This window comes from Apteryx mantelli, chromosome Z (assembly GCF_036417845.1).
Source record: "Apteryx mantelli isolate bAptMan1 chromosome Z, bAptMan1.hap1, whole genome shotgun sequence".
NCBI lineage: Eukaryota > Metazoa > Chordata > Aves > Apterygiformes > Apterygidae > Apteryx > Apteryx mantelli.
This window is the reverse complement of record NC_090020.1, coordinates 8,147,735-8,169,766: the sequence shown is the minus strand read 5'-3', so window position 1 is coordinate 8,169,766 and position 22,032 is coordinate 8,147,735. Positions and strand designations below refer to the sequence as shown.

Sequence of the window (22,032 nt, the reverse complement as noted above, 5' to 3'; positions counted from 1 at the left end):
AATGAACGAATGAGCATTCTCAGCAGCAGGTCCCATCAAGCAATAAGGAGTCTGGTGCCCTCTAAGCTCAACAAGGACCTGCTTAGGCTATGTTTGAAGGACACTGGTGGGGCACAGTGCCAGCTTCTGCAGTCTGCATGTTCTATCCTGCAAGGCTAGTTCAGACAACACTCCCACATCTGCAGTGAAACAGGGCATCTCCCCTCCAGCAGGAGCAGGTTAGACTCCCCAAATGCTTTAGGCAGCTCAGCTGTCGATACCTCCTGGAGTGGAACAAAAACTTAGTGATGCATGACAACTGTAGGATTCTGATCATTTAAATGTGATTGGAAGTTGTTGCTTTCCCCTTATTGTTGCCCTGGGTTGGAGCACAATAGTTTTATTTTTCCTCTCATGGTTTACTATGTCTCCTACTCGTCATCCCATTCTGGTTAACCCTGAGAGCTGTGTCCAAGCAGCTGGAGGCCCTGTGTAGAGCAGATCTATCACTCCTTTGTAACATGCTTTTTAGATACAAATGGGGCATACTCATAAGGCAAATAACTCTATATATAGCTGGTGGTAAGACTCTTAGGTGCAGGTGGCAGAGAGACTGTAGACCTGTGACATGACAGAGTTTTATGAGAGAGAGCTGTGCCTTCCTGAAATGAAGCAAACACTTTACTGAGGGCTTTAATTTTCTGCTTTAATCAGATCTAACCAGAATCTGAATCTGAGCCAGATGAACACAAACAGACAGAATGTTGTGGCAGCTGCTTTAAAAACTGATCTCTGGAGTTAGCCACCACTGTAATGCACGAAGGACAGAATATTTTTCCTTCCCATCAGATGGGATAATCAGGTTTTGATTAGCCAGCAGCAGCCTGAAGTATATCAACTCTGTCAACAATGAGCGCACTGTATTTGCAGGACAATCACCTGGAGAAGTTCTTCACTCTGTGCCATTCTCTGGAGAGCCAAGTGACCTTCCCCATTCGAGTGATGGACCAGAAGATCACAGAGGCTACACTGGAACATGAATTGAAACTCAGCATTATCTGTTTGAATTCCTCCCGCCTTGAACCTCTTGTCTTGTTTTTGCATTTGGTACTAGATAAACTTTTCCAGCTGGCTGTGCAGCCCATGGTCATAGCTGGCCAGACAGGTATTTACTGATGCATGCCTTTTTTTGATGATGTTGGAATAGTAGTACAGGCAAACTACAGATGTGGGTGCTACATTTCCAGGCTCAGATTTGGTATTTGTGATAGTCTACTTCAGAAAGTTTTGAGCTTCTGGAGATCCAATTTTGCTGCACAATTTAATCAGGCTTAACTGAGTTCCTGCCTTTCCTCCTCTTCCACCTTGCACAGAATGCCCTCAGACACAGGTTGGATATACATTAAGTTCCAGTAGTTTATTTATCTGGATATATAAGTCAGAAACTGGGTAAAAGTTTAACTGGATTAGAATTTACCTGCCTTGCAAGGAAACACAGGCAAAATTGCTTATCCTGAAACTGACATTGCTGACTGCACAGTATCCTCTGCACAAAGAACATACGATACATCTTCAGACAGAATTGGATGAGCCCAAAACAGAGGATATAGTCATACAAACAGGTTTTTCACAGTTACCGAAGGTGCCAGCTGCCCATCAGGTGTGTTAACTCTGGAGGCAAGGCATACTCTGAGACAATGATGTAGTTATTTCCTAGCTCATTCTGGTAAACAACACTTGCCATCTACTATAATGTTTGCAGAAAAGCCTGCGAGCTTATATTTACTCTGTCAGCTGGAGAAATGTCCTGAGTCTTAGTATCCCTCAAGCAGATGTTTTATAGAAAAGGCTTGAAGGCTATAGAAGTGGCTAATAACTGTTAGGGTCTGTTTTCCATAGCTCCGAGTGATGGAGTATCACTGAGTGATAGGATTGAAAACCAGTGGATATACTGAAGAGAGTATATTGCCTTATATAGATCTTGGGTCTGGTCCAGTATAACAATTCCTGTCTAGGGCTGTGAATTTGTTAAGGACTGAGTTAAAGCACGTATGAATTAGTTCTTGTTGGTACAAGGAATGCCTTGACCTAATTACATTGTACATTCAGTGCTGAGACTAATTCTTTCCTTTTGTTTCACAGCCAACTTCTCGCAGTTTGCCTTCGAGTCTGTGGTTGCAATAGTGAACAGTCTCCACAACAGCAAAGACCTGAGCAAAGATCAGCATGGGAGGAACTGCCTCCTGGCATCCTATGTCTACTACGTATTTCGCCTGCCAGACCCTCAAAGAGAAGTAGCCAAACTAGGTAATATTGGTGTAATGGTTGCAAAACAATTTTCCCCCCCCCCCAATACTCTCTCAGGCTAGAGGAGACGGCTTTAGACTCTGGAGAAGTATGGCTACTCAGCATGGTGCTTCTGAGAAGAGGTCTTAGGGAACTAGCCTATAAAACAGCAATACACAACTTCTCAGCCCCAAACTGCACACTTTTCCTGAACAGCACTGTTCAATCAGTTTTCTTGCCAGAGATCTAAGCATAGAACAACACAGACTTGCTCCCATAATCTCTTTCTCACAGCCCTTTGTTTAAGGTATAAAGTTCAGACAGTCCAGGTGAGAGAAGCTGCAGTTATACAAAATATTGTAGCTTTGTGGAGATGAAAGTGAGACATCTCCTAAATCAGCATTTCTTAAGAGAAATTTCCTCTAGAAATTGAAATGGCCTTAAGATGCCAGTTTCTCACCAGTCTGCACATCAGCCAACTTTTCCTTGCGGACTAACCTACCACCAAGTGGCATAGGGCCCAGCTCTGCCAATTTCTCCATTGCTTTAGGGAAGTCATTAGAGAATGAAATCCTGTGTCTTGAAGCCCATAGTCCTAAAGCCTAAGGAGGTTTTACAGGTGCTTAGTCTAAGGATTTATATGATACTGTTTTAAATGAGATACCACCAAGCAGCTGTGCTGTAGGAACTGATGTAGGCCTTTCTCTGTTTCAAATACTCATTTCAGTCGTCTTCCTTGAGGAATTTATAGGCTGGTATTAGGATTTGCAAAAATCTGTGAGTTTCTACACTTGGAAATAATTTATCCTGGAAAAATAAGGTCCATGGGGAAGCTGAAAACTAGATAAACATTTAGTGAAATTCCTGCTGTTAGTAGTTCCTGCTTCCCTGGCTACTTTGAAGGTGGTGTTAGAGTTTTGTGTTTAGGCATGTGAATCTTGTCTTAATCCGTAACAGATTAAAAAGAGCTGACGAAAGAAAGAGCTACTGTCATAGTGCTGCTGCTTAGATAGCCTTCTTCATTTTTTGGTACTACATGTGTAACCACCCTGTGAGCTGTGGAATCCCAGAACATGTGCACCTAGTTATTCAATGCCTATGTAATTTTTTAAGGAAGCAGCTGGTGAGATTTTTAGGAGCTCTGTGTTGTTCATGCTGCCTATGCTGTAGCAGCACTAAGCAAGCTGTCTTGGATCCGCTGTGTCTCATTAATATATCCTTTAATCTTTGTTCAAACGTCTCCCCATGGGCAGGTGCAGGGAGCGGTGCCGTTTTGACAGAGTCTCGTTATTACACATTTGGCCGCACTTCTGCAGTGTCCGTGGGGAATAAACTCCTGCAGAGCAGAGTGATAAGCTGCAGCAATCCTGACATTACTGTTACCCAGACTACTACTGATGAGGAAGTCAAAAATATCATGTCGTCCAAGGTAAGAGAAGGAAGCCAAATATCTGGAGAAGTGCATGACCCAAAACCTGGGCTAAGAATCTAGATCCGTTCTTCAACAATTGGATTTGCCTCATGTAAACACGTTAGACGTATCACCAGAAGCATTTGCTGTGTATCTGGTTTGGCATGTACACACGTTAAATCCCCTTGCTAAATTCTGATAGCTGTCATCAGTGGAGCCGGTAAGGGATAAGGACTCTGTGTTTATGACCTAGATGTTCCACAGAAGGATTTGGTTTTTCTAGGTCCCTCATATTCCTTGTCTTCCTGTCATTTAGATTCTGTTCATATTAGATCCTAGAGTGTTCAGGAGAGTTGATTCAGCTCTCATGGAGTTAGTGTGAGAAAAGGGTACTGGGAACAGGTTCACTTTCTAAAAGGGGTTAAAAAACTCCTTGGAAGGGCATCAGTATTCCTAAAATCTGCAAATAATTTATTCTGGTTGTCCTTAACCTTTCTTTTTTTCCCTCATTCCAGAGCCTCTGCTTCATACTGAATGGTTTTGTGTCAAAGAAAAATTAGGTGTGGTATATACCAGCAGCCCCATGATTTGATATTGGCTAAAGTACATGTGCAGACTTTGTAACTGAGTCTCTCCAAGTATTTAATTTATCCACTGAATGAAACACAAGCTTCCTCTGCCTTTCTCATTCAGAAGAACATATTCAACAGATATTGCAATACAGGAGAGGACAGCAATGTCTGAGAAGCAGGATTTTGCTACCCTGATTGGCATCTCGTGCTGGTCTACAGCCTCCTCCTCTCTTCTCGGAGCTCTGTGAGGACGGTGCAGCCCAGCTCACCGGGGAGGACAAAGCCCAGAGACCCACATTCAGCAGAGCTGGGAAGCTCCTCACAGAAGCAGGGTTTTACTCCCATGCAAGGAATCTGCTCTTGGCTCCAGGCCTTAAGAGCTCCATGGCAGTCTGTCTGCTGCGCTCAGAACCATATCCCCCTTTCCTTTTCTTTGAGTGTTACATGTGTAAAATACTGCTTCTCAAGCACCTTATTTTCACAAGCATTTTGAGGTCTTTTCTCCATTTAATGACCATGTGCATCTCCAGTTTAAGTGAATGAGAGCTTGTCTTTGGCAAATTAAACCAGCAGAACTAGTAAGATTTATAGGCTTTGCCAATCTGTTTGATTTGTTTATATGGATAAACTTATTCATCCATAGCAATTTTTAATAATGTAGACTTGCATTTAATAGCTTTATGAATTTTATTCTCATGTACTGTGTTCTAAAAAAAAACAGAGCTCGAGGTGTTTTTATTTTTTCCAAATTAATACAAAATTAAAATGTTTGATATTACAGCTTCATCACATTGATAAATGTAGCAATTTACAATGCATGGGTGACTACTGCCATTTCACTGCCTTTTAAATTGGCATTACTTTTAATGGAAGGAAAACTCCCAGATGCTAGTTAATTTCAATTGCAGAGCTACTGAATAAACTTAAAGAACAGTTATCACTGAACGGATGAATTTTAAAGCTTCTGAAAGATAGCTGCAGTGCTGAAAGTGGGCACGTGATGGCAGTGTTGGCATAAGTTTTCATTCTCTTGTGGTTTCCTAATTCTAGTATTCTCTCTCTCTTGGGCAGGGTGGTGGGTACAAGAGAAAGAAAGAAGAGATGTTTATGTGAACAAGTGTACATACTAAACAAAAACCACCACTGCTGATTTCTTCTCTGTTAATTAACATCTTTATCTATTGCTTTTGACCGTTTGCTTCAGCCTGTGGATCACAGCTCCAATCGGATGTCTTTCTACATTGAAGCAACAAATGACACGCCAAATGTTTGTGCAAGCCCGAGACCATCCAACAAAAAGGTAGCCTACCACTAAGTGTGATGGCACTCATTAACAGAGCCTGGAGCCTCCTACGATAGTGCTGGTAATCAGCGCTTCTAGATGAGGAGGCGGGCGAGAGAGAGCAAAATAAGATAAAAAATAAGAGAGAGAGCAGTTTTACTAAATGGGGGATTTGTGATGGAATATTGAATTAGTGGGTTAATATTTCCTCAACATTTCTGCTTCTGCTCCAGAGTCTTTAGATTCTTTTTGCAGGACAGACTTTGACAAGTAACAGCCTGCCTGAATTCTCCCTTTGCTCTCTTTCTCAAGGTGTTGATGCCTCTGCCTTTTTACAGTGCTGTTTCCCTTTGGTTACCTGTCTTTACATGTTGCGGTAAACTGCTTTCAGAAATGTTTGCCATCTCTTTCTTCTGTCAAAGATGTTCTACTTTCCCCCTTCTTGTAGCTTTTGGAACCCAGAAATTCCTTCTTATTCTGAGTATGTATTCCCAAACAGCTTTTTAAGAACATAGAAAATACTGTATCAGATAGATAATCCTTTCAGAGCTGTATCTTGTGTTTGGCATTGATCACCAGGAGTGGCTTTGGATGAAGAACCTGGGGTAAAACTCTGCAATGAACGGTTCAGAATTAGTGTTACAGTTAAGAGATTCTCCTTTCTTACTCCTGTTTACTGGCCAGAAAGCAGAGAGGTTTATATCCATTCTGAACATTGGACAGATTAGTATAGCCTATTTAATGTAACCAGAGGCTTAGGAATGTCAATAACTCTATTGTTTGTTTGAGCTTCCTAAAAGTTTAGATCATTGAGATCAAGGGTCTTGTGATCAGATCTAACTGCAGAGTATTGTCTCTGAGTGCTAATTTCTGTAAAAGCCCTGGCTGTCGTTTTTCCTGTGTCCTTCTCTTGCATGACTGACACAATCTTACTTCTGCCTTCTCCCAGAAACACAAATGTACTGAATGGAAATGCTCAGAATCCCAGTAGGACAGAGGAACTTAACTGTTCCCTATCATGCACGCAACCCACGGGCTGAGGATAGACCAAGGGCGTTTCCCAGTTGGTGTATCCAGGGTTATGGATCCACACAAAAAAGGATCACAAAGCTAGTTTGCCACTAGCACTCCTGATATGTTATTTTGGGTCAAATTCACCTCCTCATCCCACAGGGACATTCAGACACCCCCATCCAGCTGCTAATTTTCCAGTGTGGGATAGTTCCCCACCCTCACCCCCACCTGGGCTACATTGAGCCCAGTTTGAAGAGGCAGGTGTTGGGAGGAGGGTGAAACTGGAAGGGAGTTGGGTGAGAAGCCTTTTCCCAACACCTTGTGCTTATATTCTAGCATTTCCATGAGGAGCTGGCACTACAGATGGTGGTCAGCACAGGTATGGTGAGAGAATCTGTCTTCAAGTACGCCTGGTTCTTCTTTGAGCTCCTGGTAAGATTCATCAATGCCATTTTATAGCAAGTTGGTAACTCAGTGTAGCATGTACACCAGCCACAGATTTAGATGTATCATGATCTCTTCAGTCATCCAGCCCCAGTAGGAGAAGAGAAGTTCCTGCCACTTACGTTCCATATAAAAATGGGCTTGTGGCACAAGCATGGATTTTCCTTCTTGTATGAATTTTCCAAAAGTTCAGGTATGCTTGTATCATGCAACTGGTTCTGTGGGGAAGTTGCCAGGAGCCCCAGTTAATAGAGGTACACCAGAAGAATTCTCCAAATTCATCACCATTGCCTATTGGCAGCCTGTGAAGGCAGAGTCTTGCATAAATTACATGCACAGCGGTCCATGACTGGCAGAAGGCTGAAAGACAAAGGGCAAACTGAGCCCTTCCTTCCTTTTCTGTAAATACCTGTCTTCTCACAGGCTACTGTCGCAAGGATCCCCAAACTCATAGTTTCACAGAGCCCTGCGATGACTGATGTCACTGGAAATTGTTTTGACATATCGGTTTCCACTGGCAGCATATAAACCATCCAACAGGAGGCCAAGGAGTAGGAATTCATTCCAAAAGTGTCACTCCCTGTCTGTCATCATGAAGGGCAAAAGCTGCAAAGAGCAGATTTTCAGAGCCGCAGAAAGAGGGAACAGTCAAGGGTGATCCTGAATTTAAGTGCTGAGAGTAGAGCCAGCTGAGGGAACATGAACAGGGACCAGTGTCTGTATGCATTTGAGTCCTAGGCTCTCTGTTGTCACTGCATAGGATTTATCACAATGCTTCTGAGAAGATGTGAGTGATTACATTCAAGGAAGATCAAGTAGGGAATGTAACTCCCATAGCCTGACTTAAAGCAGTAGCTTTACTTCAGTTTTTTTTTTCTTTTGTTTTGCAGATAAAGAGTATGGCTCAGTACGTTCATAACATAGAGAAGCAAGACAGCCCACGCAGAAGTCGGTTCTCTGATCGTTTCAAAGACGATATTACCACTATAGTTAGCGTGGTTACTTCGGAGATTGCCGCGCTTTTAGTCAAGCCGCAGAAGGTAAATGTGTGAAATAAACACCATGGCTCCTTGCTGCTCACCCTGTGTTACACTGAGCCGTATTTAGCCCCAGTTCACCTTCAGGAGCGTCACGAGTCTAAAACTGAGGCTGTAGTCTCACATATACCTTAAGCCAGAGCTGTAGGTGTCAGGGATAGCCTTGCGCTCCCCTGGCAAACAGTTCGTTCTGATGAAGATCAGCTCCCCAGCCTGCTTCACTGTGTCACTACACTGTACAGCACCACGAAGGAAAGACAGGCTAGAGGAGGGAATAGTCTCTCCGATGGACAGGAAAGGTGGGACTCCCTCTTGCAGCAGCAGTGCTGCTTTGTGCCAGGTTAGCCAGGGCATCAAACTGCAGCCCGTGTACGGCTTATTCCTTTTATTTCCCTTTCCTGGTACCCTCATTCCTACTGCATAGCATTTCATTCCACATTTGGCTTTGTTAATTGCAGTGGGGTTTTTAAATAAGAAAGCTGTATTCTTCCTGAGGTTTGCAAAATCCAGCCACAAATGATCTAACTCCAGCTTTCCTTAAAGAGGCGCTGTTCACTTGAAACTCAAAGGCAAGAAGTAAGCCCTAAACCTCATGCAATTCTTCCTCCTCTCTCCTTTCTCTGTGTTTTAATAGGTTCCATTGATATATTGGATTATGAAGTTGAAAGGATTACAGAATGTAACTTATATATTAACATTAATACTGTCAGGTTGCATCATCGATGCCGCTCCCCTCTGGCCAGTATGAAAGCTAAGGCCATGAGTATACGTTGGGTGAGCGCTGTTTGCTCAGTTGCTGCAATGGGCTTGTGTTTTTCACGCCCCAGAGCAGCCAGGAGCACCGTGCTAGCACCGTTGTGCGTTCTGCTGCAGGGCACACGAGGCTGGAGAACTGACCCGCCGGGGTCGTTTCTCAGCCAAGGCGGTTTCCTGATCCAGCTCTCCGCACGTGCCCAGCTGGGCTGCCGCAGAGCGGGGAATGGAAAGGGCCAAGAACAGGGAAAGGAGGGTAGGGATTAGGAGAAGCGATTGCCGCTGTCCCCTATAAAGCTGTCCTTGAAGCTTCACCCTTTGCTTCATCGTGGGGTGTGCCTTTGTACTAGCCACATGCAGAGAAATGGTTTGCACAGAACATTTACACAGGGTGTCAACGACTTATTTTTAAAAATGTTGTATGGTACAAGTTTGTTACAGTAAAAAAAAAAATTAACAAAACTTACAGGTTTTGCTTGTAACTACTTGACAGCAGTTAATGTTTTATGGCATCTTCACAAGAAAGACACATGTTTATGGACTGTTAATTCAATTCACATTCGATAGAGTGAGTGTGAAGAGCTCAGCTGTGAGAGACCTCCATGTGTGTAAATCCCATTGCAGAATTAAGGCCATTAGTTAGTTGTACAGAGCAACAATAGATAATGCATTCGTGATTTTTACAGACCATGCAGTAATAATCTGTATGTTCCAATACACTGTTGGGAAGGTTAGACTGTCCTGAAGTTCTGCAGTAATATTTCTGTCTTATTTTAGCCTGCCTGGTAAGCTAGTGGAAGACTGATTTTTTTTTTTTTTTTTTTTTAAGCACAGTAGAAAAAAATCTTACAGTGTAAATTTCAGATTTTAGGAAATATATTTATATTGCTGAACAACAAAACAAAAATGTTGAAGGTGACAAAATAAACTGGTAAACACACTGAGGTGCTGCACACCTGCTCTCACTAGTCTGGGACACTGAAAGTGGGAACGTTTTCCTCAGTCCACTGCTCTATCAGCCCCGAGTGAACCAGTCTAAGGGATCTGAATGTCAGATGTGTGCAGATCCCTGAGGCACCTCCACAAATTCTTCTTGGTGAACTACACATGCTACCAAGATTTTATGATTTAAATTGGTATGTTTGAAACAACTGTGGCTTTATTTTAGAGGATACATGGAACTCTTTGTGGTTTTTACCTGGGGGTTGCCTATCTCTGGTAATCAGGCCAATTATAAACATAAAAGAGCTTAGCTGCTAAATGATAAACCTACAGGTCTATATTCCAGGGTGTGTTTTTTTGTTTTTTTTTTGTTTTTTTTTTGTTTTACTATCAGCATTCCATCAGCAGAGCCAATGCAGATTTTTATTAATATTTTAAAGCAGCATTTTATTTTGTGTATATAAAATAGTTTTCTCTAATGTTAATACTCAATTAAGGGAAAAAAAAACTGTGGTGTATACAGGATTTAAGCCATAGGAAGTTCATAAGAGATCTCAAATTCTGTTTCAGTATTGTCATCCACAAGGCTTGCACAACTAAACTTATTCATCCTTGCTGTGATATTCTCTTCTGTAAGCAACAACTGTTGAAATAATTCACAGGAGTGATTCTGCATAATTTTAGCAAGATAAAGTAAATTAGAAAAGGGAAGCAGTCTTGTTTAGCCTGTTGCATAATATGTTTCTGGAAGCTGTCCCCTACATCATTTTTAAATTATTCTGAGAAGTCTTCTGCCTTTTCACGAATTTTATACATCATAACTGCATATCTTTTTTTCTCCTTTTATAATAAAGGAAAATGAGCAAGCAGAAAAAATTAATATCAGCCTGGCATTTTTCTTGTATGATCTTCTTTCCCTAATGGACCGAGGATTTGTGTTTAATCTCATCAAACATTATTGCAATCAGGTAGGCATCACGTGTGATTGTGATTGCATTTGGCTTAAGGGCAGTCTTGTGTTCTGTTCTGTTTGCCTCATTTATCCATCTAGATCCTTTGAACTGTGTTAAAGAGCAAGGTAAATTTTCTATTTCCTGTTGCATACACAAAGACTTTAAATCTCTTTTGATTGTGGTCTGCAGAAAAATTTTGAGGTTAAGATTCTTTTAGAAATGTCACACCCTTGCACAACTGCAGAGCATCCACGGACCTACTTTTCATGCTCCCCTTTTTTACAGCTCTTAGCAGCAGCCTGTGGACCCCCAGGGTCTGCAGATCGCAGGTTAAAAAACACACAGAGCAGGGTCATGCTGCTCCTGGGTTACCCTCCCTGTTAGTTCTAGTGGTTTTTGGTCTCTGACTCTTCCAGTGCACTACTGTGATGGGGCAATATTTAGATTGGGGGTTCAATCAAAAGGATCCATCTCAATTGTCTTGTTTTCCAGTCCTCCAAATATGAAAAATAAATTATATTTCTGGGATGTTAGTGTATTGTTGCATTTGAGGGGTAAAGTTTACCTTCCGTCTTGTGACCCAATGTACCTGTTGCAGCTTCTCTGCCAAAAGAAGGCCACGCAGTCAGCCGATGGCGGTTAGGAGAACTCAAGGTCCATGCCAGCCCGGTTTCCTATAATAATGAATGCAGTGTGCTGCCTAGCAGGTCTTTTGATAAGTTTGCCGTGGACTCAGCAAAGTTTTGTTTGTTTTTAAGCTCATTTTGATGTTACGCAAAAGTGGAAAATATTATATGTTTTTCCTTTGGGAGGAAAAGAACAGTTGATCCTCTCTTGGGAAATCAGCTGGAGGGAAGGGGGAAAGCATCACCACTGCCAATAAAAAGCAACTAATGGATAAAAATGAGATAAGTTTGGGGAACCAGTGAGCATTTTATTGCATGTTGGGCTACTTGGCTATTTCTACTAGACTGGCTGTTTCTATTTCAGGATGCAGAGTATTTCACTGTGTGATCGTTTAAATAATATGCCGCTGTCACATGACACTTTTTTGTTTGCTTTTCTAGCTCTCTAACAAGCTCAATTCACTCTCCACCCTGATTTCCATGAGACTGGAGTTCCTGAGAATTCTCTGCAGCCATGAACATTACCTCAACCTGAACCTGTTCTTCATGACCTCAGCTTCTGCTCCAGCGTCCCCTTCTCCCTCCCTCTCCTCCCAGGTAGGCATCCATCAGACAACATTGCATGGCTTCCACGTGAAGCACATATGCAGGGAAAGACTGGTGTTGCTCTGTATTCAGTTACTTAGGTTAGAGTTAGTCGGTCACTCTTGGACCAGGGAGACCAAATTCCCTGATGTAAGAAAAGGGCAGAAGAGTAAAGACTAAGGGAGTATTACCGCAAAACTGGAACTACACAAGTTAAAACTTGCCATGGCACAGATATGTTTGTGGTAAATCCTCAGTATTTACACAGCTCTAGACTTCTTCAAAGTCAGGGCTTCCCACCATCATCCTGGCCACGGAATTCACAAAAATATTCAATAGAAAAACTTGTCTGGCACGCCACACAGTGCTATACCTGGTCTTGTGCTCTTCTCCCCTACGTTCTGCTTAGGTGGTACTTTACTTTGACCATAGAGCAGACTACCTAATAAAGGGTGGTAGCCTGCCTATTTCCCACATCAGTGTGGTCTTCTAGAAGTCAGTGCTAGGCTGAAGCATTTCAGTCCAATGCCTCATAATTGCTACAGCCCTGGGAGGGAGTATAAGTGGACCCGAAGCTAACAATCCTTTTTTAAGTGTCATTACCAAAGAACTGGTTGGATGCTAAGACTACCACATCTCATGTCTTAATGGTACCAACAAGTCGATATTAGTAAATAAGATTTTCTTAAAGGTTTTCCTGGTTTTTAAAGCAGAGCTTGAAGGTCTCAGAGTGGGGGGTTTCTGCCTTTTTTTAGTGCCTGTCGTGGATGCCAAAGATCTAGAAATGGGATTCCTCTGCTTATGGAAAAAATAAAGCAAAACAAAACCCCCTAAATTCCTGAACCAGAAGTCCACATAGCTTTTTCTGCTTTAAGAGTAACCTATGAAGTACAGCCTACGCAAATCAATAGCGCTTTTGTGGCCCTTACATGATTTAATACAGTAGCTGACCCCCATTGCAGTAATTCTGCTCTGTCTGCAGGAGTGCTGCCCAACTAGAGTTAGATTTCCAGTAAGAAATGTGGCCTTGTGAATAAATCTTTTGGAATTCTTGGGGCAAGGCCAAATATGTTCCCTTAATTCACTTAACTAGGTGCTCTGGACCTTAATGTTTTCCCGTGCGCAGGCAAACAGAACACAGTCAGTGGACTGTCTATTTGAGGTCTAAATGGCAGTGTGTTTAAGTGTGTAGGTCCAGAATTTGGGGCTGCTTAGACATGTGGGTTTCATTTGAGCCAATACTCTGGAAGAGAGCTGTCATAGTGTAGTGTACTGCTACTTCATGTGTTTGTTTTCTGGGACTATTCCCAGATGACTGGCAGAAATATTGAGAGACAATATTGAACAATATAAATTAAAAGCAAATTTTGGACTCATAAAGCCCTGTAGCTGCACTGGAAAGTAAAGTCTTAAGAGTTATGCTCACCTGATCAGGGGACAAAAACATTCCAAGTGACCTGTGGCACAGACCTATGATTGGAGGAGCTAAAAAGTTCACAGCACAAATATAGCAGCAACTTTCCATTCCTGGACTGGCTGTATATCAGTCATAGCCATAAGTTACAGCAGTTTGAAGGCTGCTCTAAATTATGCCAGCTGCCAGCAAGCTCAGCCAAGGATTTCCAGGGTGAAGGGAAACACTGTTCACACCTTCTTCACACCTGTCCTTACTTCCGTACTAGACATTGTGGATGCTGAAAAAAGACACAGTGCAAAGCCTTTGACAGTCAAGGTCCTCCCTCCCTTGGGGACAACTTCCCACTACAGGAAAAACAGCCTGAGAGTTGCTCTGCAGTAGTAAGAGCAATGTAAAATTTCCTAAACTTGGAGGACTGTTTGTACCTGTGTTCTGTGTTTGTACCTTATCTGAACTAAAAAATAAGAGGTGAGAATTTTACATCTCAAAAAATGTCAGATGAGTTGCTTGCACAGAACTGAAAGGATGAGATTGCATCCTAGCAAGCAACTTGTTTGAAACTCAATTTTTTTTTTATTTTCCCATTCAGATATTTTCCTCCAAAATACGTGACCTTCTTTTAAAGTCTGTGCTACATCTCTGCTAGGATGTTGCATTGGTTTCATGGACTGTCATTACAACCTCTTTAAGGGTCTTTCATTTCGGTGATCATTCTTTGAGTACTTCTAATATATTTTTGCAGAATTCTAGCTCCTGCTCTAGTTTCCAAGACCAGAAAATTGCTGGTATGTTTGACCTTTCATCGGAATATCGTCAGCAACACTTTCTGACCGGGTTACTCTTCACTGAACTGGCAGCAGCGCTGGACACAGACAGTGAAGGGTGGGTGCCCACACTGAATGCAGTTGAATGCACTCAAAACATTGTGGCAGTGTTGGTTAGAGTTATAAGAACATCTTCAGCCTTTGGTGTAGAACGGATGGGCTCCTACAAAGCCCTCCCCTACCTCCCCTCCCTCTACCTCCTTAAGCAAATATTAGTGTGCGAACCTCCGTGAAAGTTCGTACCAAACTAAATATCCATTGCGGAAATTCACACCTGCATAACAAGTCAGTCACATTGCCATGTGGAGTAGACTGATTCTGAACAAAGGGAAACAAAAGAATGATCTTCACCATCCTTTCAGGTAGCACAGAAGGAAAAAGACATCTTCATTAAAAGTAAACTAAAATTATAACCAGATCTAGAGCATTTTAGGATAAGCTGGTAATGTTCAGCTTTTCATCAGATAAACTCAAATGCCAGTATTCATCCTGTGGAAAACTACATGAGAGTCCCTCTGTAACATAGCAATAATACAGTGATTCCTTTTCTGCAGTTTGTTTGCCCCAGTGGATACAAATGTACCATTGGTTGCAATAATGTTGGCAAAATAGGTGACCTGAGATGGCAACTTAAAATTTCAATTGCTCTTCTCTCTAAAACACCACCGCCTTTGTTTGGGTTTAAGAGTTTAACTACACTTTGACCAGAGTTTGATGCCTGTCTCTAAGCACATTTCTTCACCATGTTGATTTTTTCTGGGATACTTGGAAGACTTGGATGCTCTTTGATTTGTGGTGAGCTAATTTGGAAAAGTAAGATATCTGCGTTTTGCAGGGAACATCGTTCTCTGTTCAGAATGGAAGGGGTTATCTCTAATGAATATTGGTGTATTAGTTTTTCTTCCATGTCCACGCTGTTTCTTATATCTTTGATTTATAAATAATTTGTGCATAACCCACTGATGGAGCTCATGCTTGTTTTTGTGTTAACAGGATTAGCAAGGTGCAAAGAAAAGCTGTTAGTGCTATCCTTAGCCTGCTGAGTTCCCATGACCTAGACCCACGTTGCTCCAAAAAAGAGGTGAAGGTTAAAATTGCAGCTCTCTACCTCCCTTTAGTTGGGATCATTTTGGATTCACTGTCACAACTCCATGATTTTACAAGTAAGACCTTTCGTCTCTTGTCTTTTTCAGCTTCTTAGAGTAACTTGTCAAAATAATCTGACTATCAAACATAAAAGATATTTCCCTAAGTGCAGAAATTCCCCACAGTGATGCAGGGTGAACATTTCTTTACTTGGAAGTAAATTGGATTTTTACAGACAGAAGAAACTTCAGTGTGCTTACTTCATTAGCGAATGATAGACCAGAGGTGTATCTGTATATACTGCTGCCTATATCTTAGTATAAAAATTGTGATTGCAAAAAAATTTTGCAAGGTCTGCAGGAAATATACTTCCATCACTAGTTCTGAAAATGTTTTGCATATAGATGTCTGAACAAAATACTATGAATGTATTTAGCACTTACAGTCTAAGAGCATGAAAGCATTTATAGCACATTGACTAATCAGACCTCACCACATTCCTCTAATCTAAGTGCTATCCTTATACCACAGATGAAAAGGAGACGGAGTGAGGAAACCCAAGTGTACCAGTATGGCTAGTTTTTAGAGTGCCTTTCTTTTTGAATGTCTATCATGAGAGGCTGCTGACCTAGTTCTGAACACACTGAGTTTGGCTGGTCACTTACCTTCTCCGAAAGCCAGGTCTTCTAAATCCCAAAGTGGACACTCAGAATCAGAGAAGGTTTTTATAACACTTAGATATAAGTACATTTATTTGCTGAGGATGATATTAAGAACCAGTGGGGAATAGAAGTGGCCAGTTGCTTGAAATTAAACTTGTCCTTTAAACCAGCAGGCAATACCGGCTCTATTAGCCATTAGCAGACTGACATGCCTTGCTGAATATCCCCAAGCCAATGCATGGCTTTGATGTTGATCATCTGGGATGGGATGGAACTGGATGGCTCCATCCGAGCCTGATGAAGCGCTGGCTTAGCCTTGAACTTCAGAACCAGCCTCGTGTTTGCTCCCGCCTTTGCTTTTAAACCAGCTTTTCTGAAAAAAATAGAGCTTATTGGACTCATCTCCTTTTCCTATGTTTATCTGAATAACTTGGCAGTCTTTACAGATAGTTGCAAAGTGTCTTGTTAATGCTGTGCCCCTTTTGTTCCTTGGTGCATCAGCCAGAACAGCAGTCTTGGGGATGGATGTGCCGGTTGTTTTGCTTGGTAACAGAATGGAGGACTGTGAAATGTGAGAGTACAACAGCAACAACTGGATTCTTCCCTGCAGTCCCACTGAGATATTTCAAATCTAGTTTCAGATGCCCGAGGGGGAAAGGGGCGCACAGGCAATCCGGAAGAAGAACAAGAGTCTGCAGGTGCAATCAATCAAAATGTGGCCCTCGCCATTGCAGGGAATCAATTCAACCTCAGGAGTTCTGGAATATCTCTGATGTCCCTGGTATGTCCAGTGCCTTCCGAGTCTCCTTTCTTGTATCTGCTTTTGTCTTTCAGTATTTTGTACTTTTTATCTTCTCTTCTGGCTAACAACTAGGGTCACAAGAAATTGCTTTCTCATTTCCTCCAACCCCCACAATAATGTCTCATATTCCTGGTGTTATCTCCTACTCTTCCAGTCATTTAACTTCTCCTGCATCATAAGTGGTTCCACTTTTTCTCCTCTGTGCCTATCTCCATTTCCACACCCAACCTAGTCCCATTCCTGGGTCAGCAAAGGCCACTTTCACTCCCCCACTGCCTCCCAGTCCCAGTGTCACCTGAATCCGTGGATTCATGACTCATTATCCCCTTTTTTTTCTCTATTTCTTTCTTTATAGTTATTTTTATCCTCTATATATTTGGCTGACACAGCTGCCTGGCAAGAAGGAACCAAACAGTTACAGAATCTTTCTCTGCATTAATTTCTAAGGAAATTAATGTGTGTGCATCTGGCCGACAGTGTTTCTGTGCTGCTTCCTCTCTTTCATTTGCATGCAACTGGCCTTGCTGTCACTGTTTGCACAGATATAATTTTCAAAAAATAATCAGTATAATCTGGAAGAGGTTAACTTACTTAAGAACAGCCCTGGGATTTGACTACACTGAAATTTAAATAACACTTCTTAATTTGAATGGCCTTCCTCTTCTTTTTCTTCTTTCAACTGACATTTACCTTATCTGCTCCCAGCCCTACAGACAGAATGCTACATTAGGTCCTGATACTACTCGCAACCTTTTGATCTGTTTTCTCTGGATCATGAAAAATGCTGATCAGAACCTCATACAAAAATGGATTGCAGACCTTCCATCCATGCAACTGAACAGGATTTTAGACCTCCTCTTCATTTGTGTCTCATGCTTTGAGTACAAGGTAAGTGAAATATGGCCTGATTTTTTGCACTATTTTCTTTTTTTTCTTTCTCCCTGGCTGTCCTGGGGAAATTTATTATTGGCAAGTTAAATTAGCTCTTGTCTAATCTATGCTACAAGTGGACAGATTAATTCAGATAAAATAACTGACTCTACCCTTCAAGCAAAATGCAGCCAAAGCCTTCAAGGAAGTCACACAAAATTGCTTTTAAGTTGTTGTATTATTTTTCCTTTTCCTGAGGATTTGAGGAACTATTTATTTTAGGTGTTCTAGATTTAACTATTTTAAGTGTTTTAGGAATCTATATACATGTCTAATTTACCAATATTTTCCACCTGTGAAGTGATATAAACAGTTGCTGCTGTCAGCACTGGAGTTGTTCTCTTTACACTCTACCACTGAAAGCGAGGTGGTGGCAGGTGATCCTTTGGTTAAGATTTGGGTCTGAACATCAGGACTCCCCTCTCTGACACAACCTGTCTGAAACAGATCAAATAACTTTCTCTCTGTGCTTCAATTTCCCTCTCTGTAGCACTGAGCTACATCTTTGTGTTTATTAGCAGTACGTGTATCGCCTCTTTCCGCATCTGCAACCTTTAACTAATATTTTTGTATTAGTCAATCATATTCAGAGCTTTTTGCCTGCTCTCCAGGTCTTTCTCATTGTCTCTGGTTCTGTTGATATAATTCGGGCTCGTGTTGAAAGATGGAGGCACTGGTGCTGATCGCTTTGACTTTACTTTCAGGGCAAACAAAGCTCAGATAAAGTTAGCACTCAAGCACTCCAGAAGTCGAGAGACGTTAAGGCCCGATTAGAAGAGGCTTTACTGAGAGGTGAAGGAGCCAGAGGAGAAATGATGAAGCGCTGCAGAATACCAGCTGGTACTTCCTCCCACCCTTTCCCATGACATTTGAGAGGATCTCAAGAGGTTATAGATATAAATGTTTTTGTTGCCTTTTATGCACACTGCCCCTTCTTATCCTTTTATTTTTGTGTCAGTCCTTCCCTTGTAGACCTCTTTTGGATTTGCTGTGGATATAAATATCGTTAGACTTCAATTACTGATGCTGTAGTTCGGACTGAGCTATTCTCAGCTGAAGAATATGATGCCAGCTAAGAAATTTTAAGACATTCTAATAACTTGTGTTAGTGTCTAATCAAAAGCCAAGCAATCATGTCAAAACTATCAGTAAGAACAAACTGCTGATATCAAAAAAGTCTGTTTCATTTAATAAATGGATTTACTTGTTTTTTGGGTCTTTGAAGACATCTGCAACCAAGCTAATGTTTTAAAAGTCCTAGATGAAAAAAGTGATGGGGCCCTGTCCTTTGACTAGAGCCCCAAGGCCATCGTGTCAAATGGTTTGAGTTCTGGCAGACTGCTACAGAAATGTAGCTCCCTCTTTGGATGAGCTTTCAGACTTCAGGTGTCCCCCTTTGCTTTAATCTTACTGATGATATATGTTGCACTTTTAGGGAATGACAGATCAGCAGGGCTAAATGAAAACCTGCGATGGAGAAAAGAGCAGACTCACTGGCGACAGGCAAATGAGAGACAAGATAAGTAAGTCAGTTAATAAATATATATTGCCTTCATTAGAACCAAGCTATCTGTGTTTTTTTAATATGTTTTGTTCTTTCTTCCAGGATGGTTTTATTATGAAATCAGCAATTTCAATCCTTTTTCTTTTCTGTCAAAGGGGAAGTAAATAAAAAATGTTTATGTGGCAGAAGGATCTGGCTGTTGCTATGATGCAATAAAGAGGTCATAAATACTTGAATGAGATGTTTAAATAGTTATCTACACACTTTTCCTTTTGATTATCAGAATGGGAAACAGTAGTCATTGATACATGTCATATCAAATCCTCTGCTGAGGCCTGATATGACATTTATTTTGGTGTTGCTATGGCTCCCACTGTGTACAGTATTGTGATAAAAGTTTTGCCTCAGTTGAGCTGGGTTCACTTGAGAAGTTTAACACTGCTGTGTTAAACTTGAGAAGAGTTATTTGCAAGAAGAACAGAGAAGATGATTCTGTAGTGAACATTTTTTTTGTTGCAGGTTATAAATGTATCAGTATATTTCACCTTATCAGCACTATATGATAGAAGACAAGTTAGTGTCCAGATTTACAGAAAGCTTATATTTTCAGGAATGATTTGTGTTACTAATAGTATTTTCATACTGTATGTGCCAAGTTTCTGTAAGTATGGAATTTGTTGTTTTTCCCTAAAGGTAATGTGCCTTTTTTCCATATGCTTGAATTTTGACTATCTAAAAGGACCACTGGGTGGCCTCTTGCCAGCAGAACTGTTGTGAGCACCAATGATGTCCTTCACCGTGTTTTAAATTGAACTCAGAGCACTGGCTTTATTCTAATTTTTGCATGAGTGGATTGTGCTCTGCTAGGCAACTATGTTGTTGCCACATGACATCTTTTGAACACAAAGATTAATATTTTGGAATTTATATGAACTTTTGAAAGATAATCCGTGTGTCCTCTGTACCTGGTTGGAAGACATGCAGATCCTGTGTGAACATTCTTATTTTGCCTTGAAAGCCGCTTGCTTCCTCCCAACCAATTTAAATGAAGTCAGAGTAAGCCAGTCATCAAGCAACAGCTCTACAGTGTCTCTCTGCAGTTCAGTTAAACCACCTGAAATGTAACTTTTGGTTAAATGAGTGCAACTCTGCATGTTGTCGAGGCCTTTCTGTTCTCTCTTGCCTTCATCAGTGTGGTATCCAAGTGCTTTGCTCTCATCCTTTGTGGATCCTTTCAGTGTATGTCCCATGAGCAAGGTGTTTGCAGGTTATACATGGCACAGCAAATTTGCGTATGCATGCTGTTCAGCCTCACTCAGCCTGCTTCTCCTTGGGTCCAGTGTGCTCTGGGATTGAGACTGTTGTCACAGTTATAAGCTAAGAACGGTCTCGGAGAGAATCTAATCAGTTAGCATGGTTAATGTGCAAGGCTGAGTGGCTGCTGGAAATTATTCAAAGCGTTTGCTTGATTTGTATGGTTCTCACTCACTCATATTTAGTAATCCCTGGCTTGATTATAGCACTGGCCTTCTGGCAGGCCCTCCTGTTCTTCATTGCTTTGAGTAACTGTAATTAATCAACATATGACTGTCCTGACTTCCTTTCCTAGTCCTCCCTAAAATTATCTGGCTGTCTCCAAAGGATGTCTCACTTTTCTGGCTTTCCTTTTGGGTGAGACTCTCACCTCAATGGGTGGAAAATGTAAGCAAATGTAGCAGAAGAGCCACAGAATCTGAACTCTCTCAGAAACCTGATTGTAAGAGTGTTCCTCCAGCCAAAGGACAGAAATGCACCTCGGGAGCTTTGGCCTGAGTCAGAGCAGCTCTGAAGTCTCAGAAAGCAGCTTCTTGCAGCAGCCCTTTTCTAAATGGTTTAAGGAAAAGAACAAACCCTCTTCTTCGTGTTCCTGACTTAGGAGGGATCACTGAAAATACATTTTTGTTAGAAACTGTTTCTTAAGCTCAGACTGTTGAACTGCAGGGAGCTCTGTTCTAGGTCTCTTCTTAAAGTGTTGACTAAAATCGTATCATGCATTACACTGCTACAGCCTTCTGTCTTTTAAGAAATGTTCCAGTCCTCTCCTAAATGGCCTGGGGCACCGCTTCACTGACCCTGAGGCATTTGAACCTGCTGTCTTACATGTCAACAGTCTCAAGAACCAGTATTTTTAACTACCCACATTAAGCACTGCTGCTAGGGCACTGAAACAATTTCCCCTTCACCAAAGCCTGCTAGTTTATTGTATTTTTCTCTGGAAGTGTTAGAAAAGTTACTTCTTTATTCCATTTGGGGTTTTGGTGTCCTGCTGCAGGCAATGCATTAATTTCAGAACTGATATTGAGGGTGAGGGAACTATTTCATAGATGGCTATTATGGAAGCAGCAGCATCCATTTGAACTCCCCAGAGGTCTAGTTGTCAGGCATCCCCTTTGGAATTTGTGACCTAAGATAACAGCTCTCCTTGTTTGACCCTGAAGTTCTTAAGAAATGCCCTTGAAGACTATTTTCATTGTTTGCCCCTATGGCTTTATTCAGAATGCTATTGTTTGTATTTTGCCTTTGTTGCCTTTGTTTAGTAGGTCATCTAGCTCCTGTGGTACTCACTACGTGCTTTAACTAGAGTGTCTTTTTGCAGGACAAAAGCTGAGCTAGATCAAGAAGCTCTGATCAGCGGAAACCTGGCGACTGAAGCTAATCTGATCATTCTCGATATGCAGGAGAATATCATCCAGGTGAGAAGCTGCAGAGCTGGCTTTCTACCAGCCCCTGCAGCTCCAGAAGCTGCAAGCCCCTTCTATTATAGGCCATCGCACCAGCGTAAATGAAGGAAAAATTCACTCCTTTGCCTTCAGTAGGTGTTGTAGAAAGCCATTTCAACTGTCTTGCTGTATACTGAACTTTACAGAGGATAAGGGGAGAAAAG

At 41.6% G+C, this 22,032-nt stretch overlaps 1 protein-coding gene across 1 annotated transcript in view; it reads left to right on the top strand.

Annotated features, from left to right (window-relative positions):
- DOCK8 (dedicator of cytokinesis 8) overlaps positions 1-22,032 on the top strand; it is a 68,254-nt gene that overhangs the window by 25,566 nt on the left and 20,656 nt on the right. Inside the window, exons 18-32 of the mRNA XM_067315963.1 lie at positions 910-1,144; positions 2,122-2,286; positions 3,519-3,694; positions 5,453-5,548; positions 6,881-6,976; positions 7,879-8,028; positions 10,575-10,688; positions 11,741-11,896; positions 14,044-14,183; positions 15,119-15,288; positions 16,509-16,654; positions 17,381-17,563; positions 18,310-18,445; positions 19,041-19,128; positions 21,745-21,841. Of these exons, the coding sequence (XP_067172064.1) occupies positions 910-1,144; positions 2,122-2,286; positions 3,519-3,694; positions 5,453-5,548; positions 6,881-6,976; positions 7,879-8,028; positions 10,575-10,688; positions 11,741-11,896; positions 14,044-14,183; positions 15,119-15,288; positions 16,509-16,654; positions 17,381-17,563; positions 18,310-18,445; positions 19,041-19,128; positions 21,745-21,841 (2,148 nt within the window). The remainder of the gene's footprint in view (positions 1-909; positions 1,145-2,121; positions 2,287-3,518; positions 3,695-5,452; positions 5,549-6,880; positions 6,977-7,878; positions 8,029-10,574; positions 10,689-11,740; positions 11,897-14,043; positions 14,184-15,118; positions 15,289-16,508; positions 16,655-17,380; positions 17,564-18,309; positions 18,446-19,040; positions 19,129-21,744; positions 21,842-22,032) is intronic.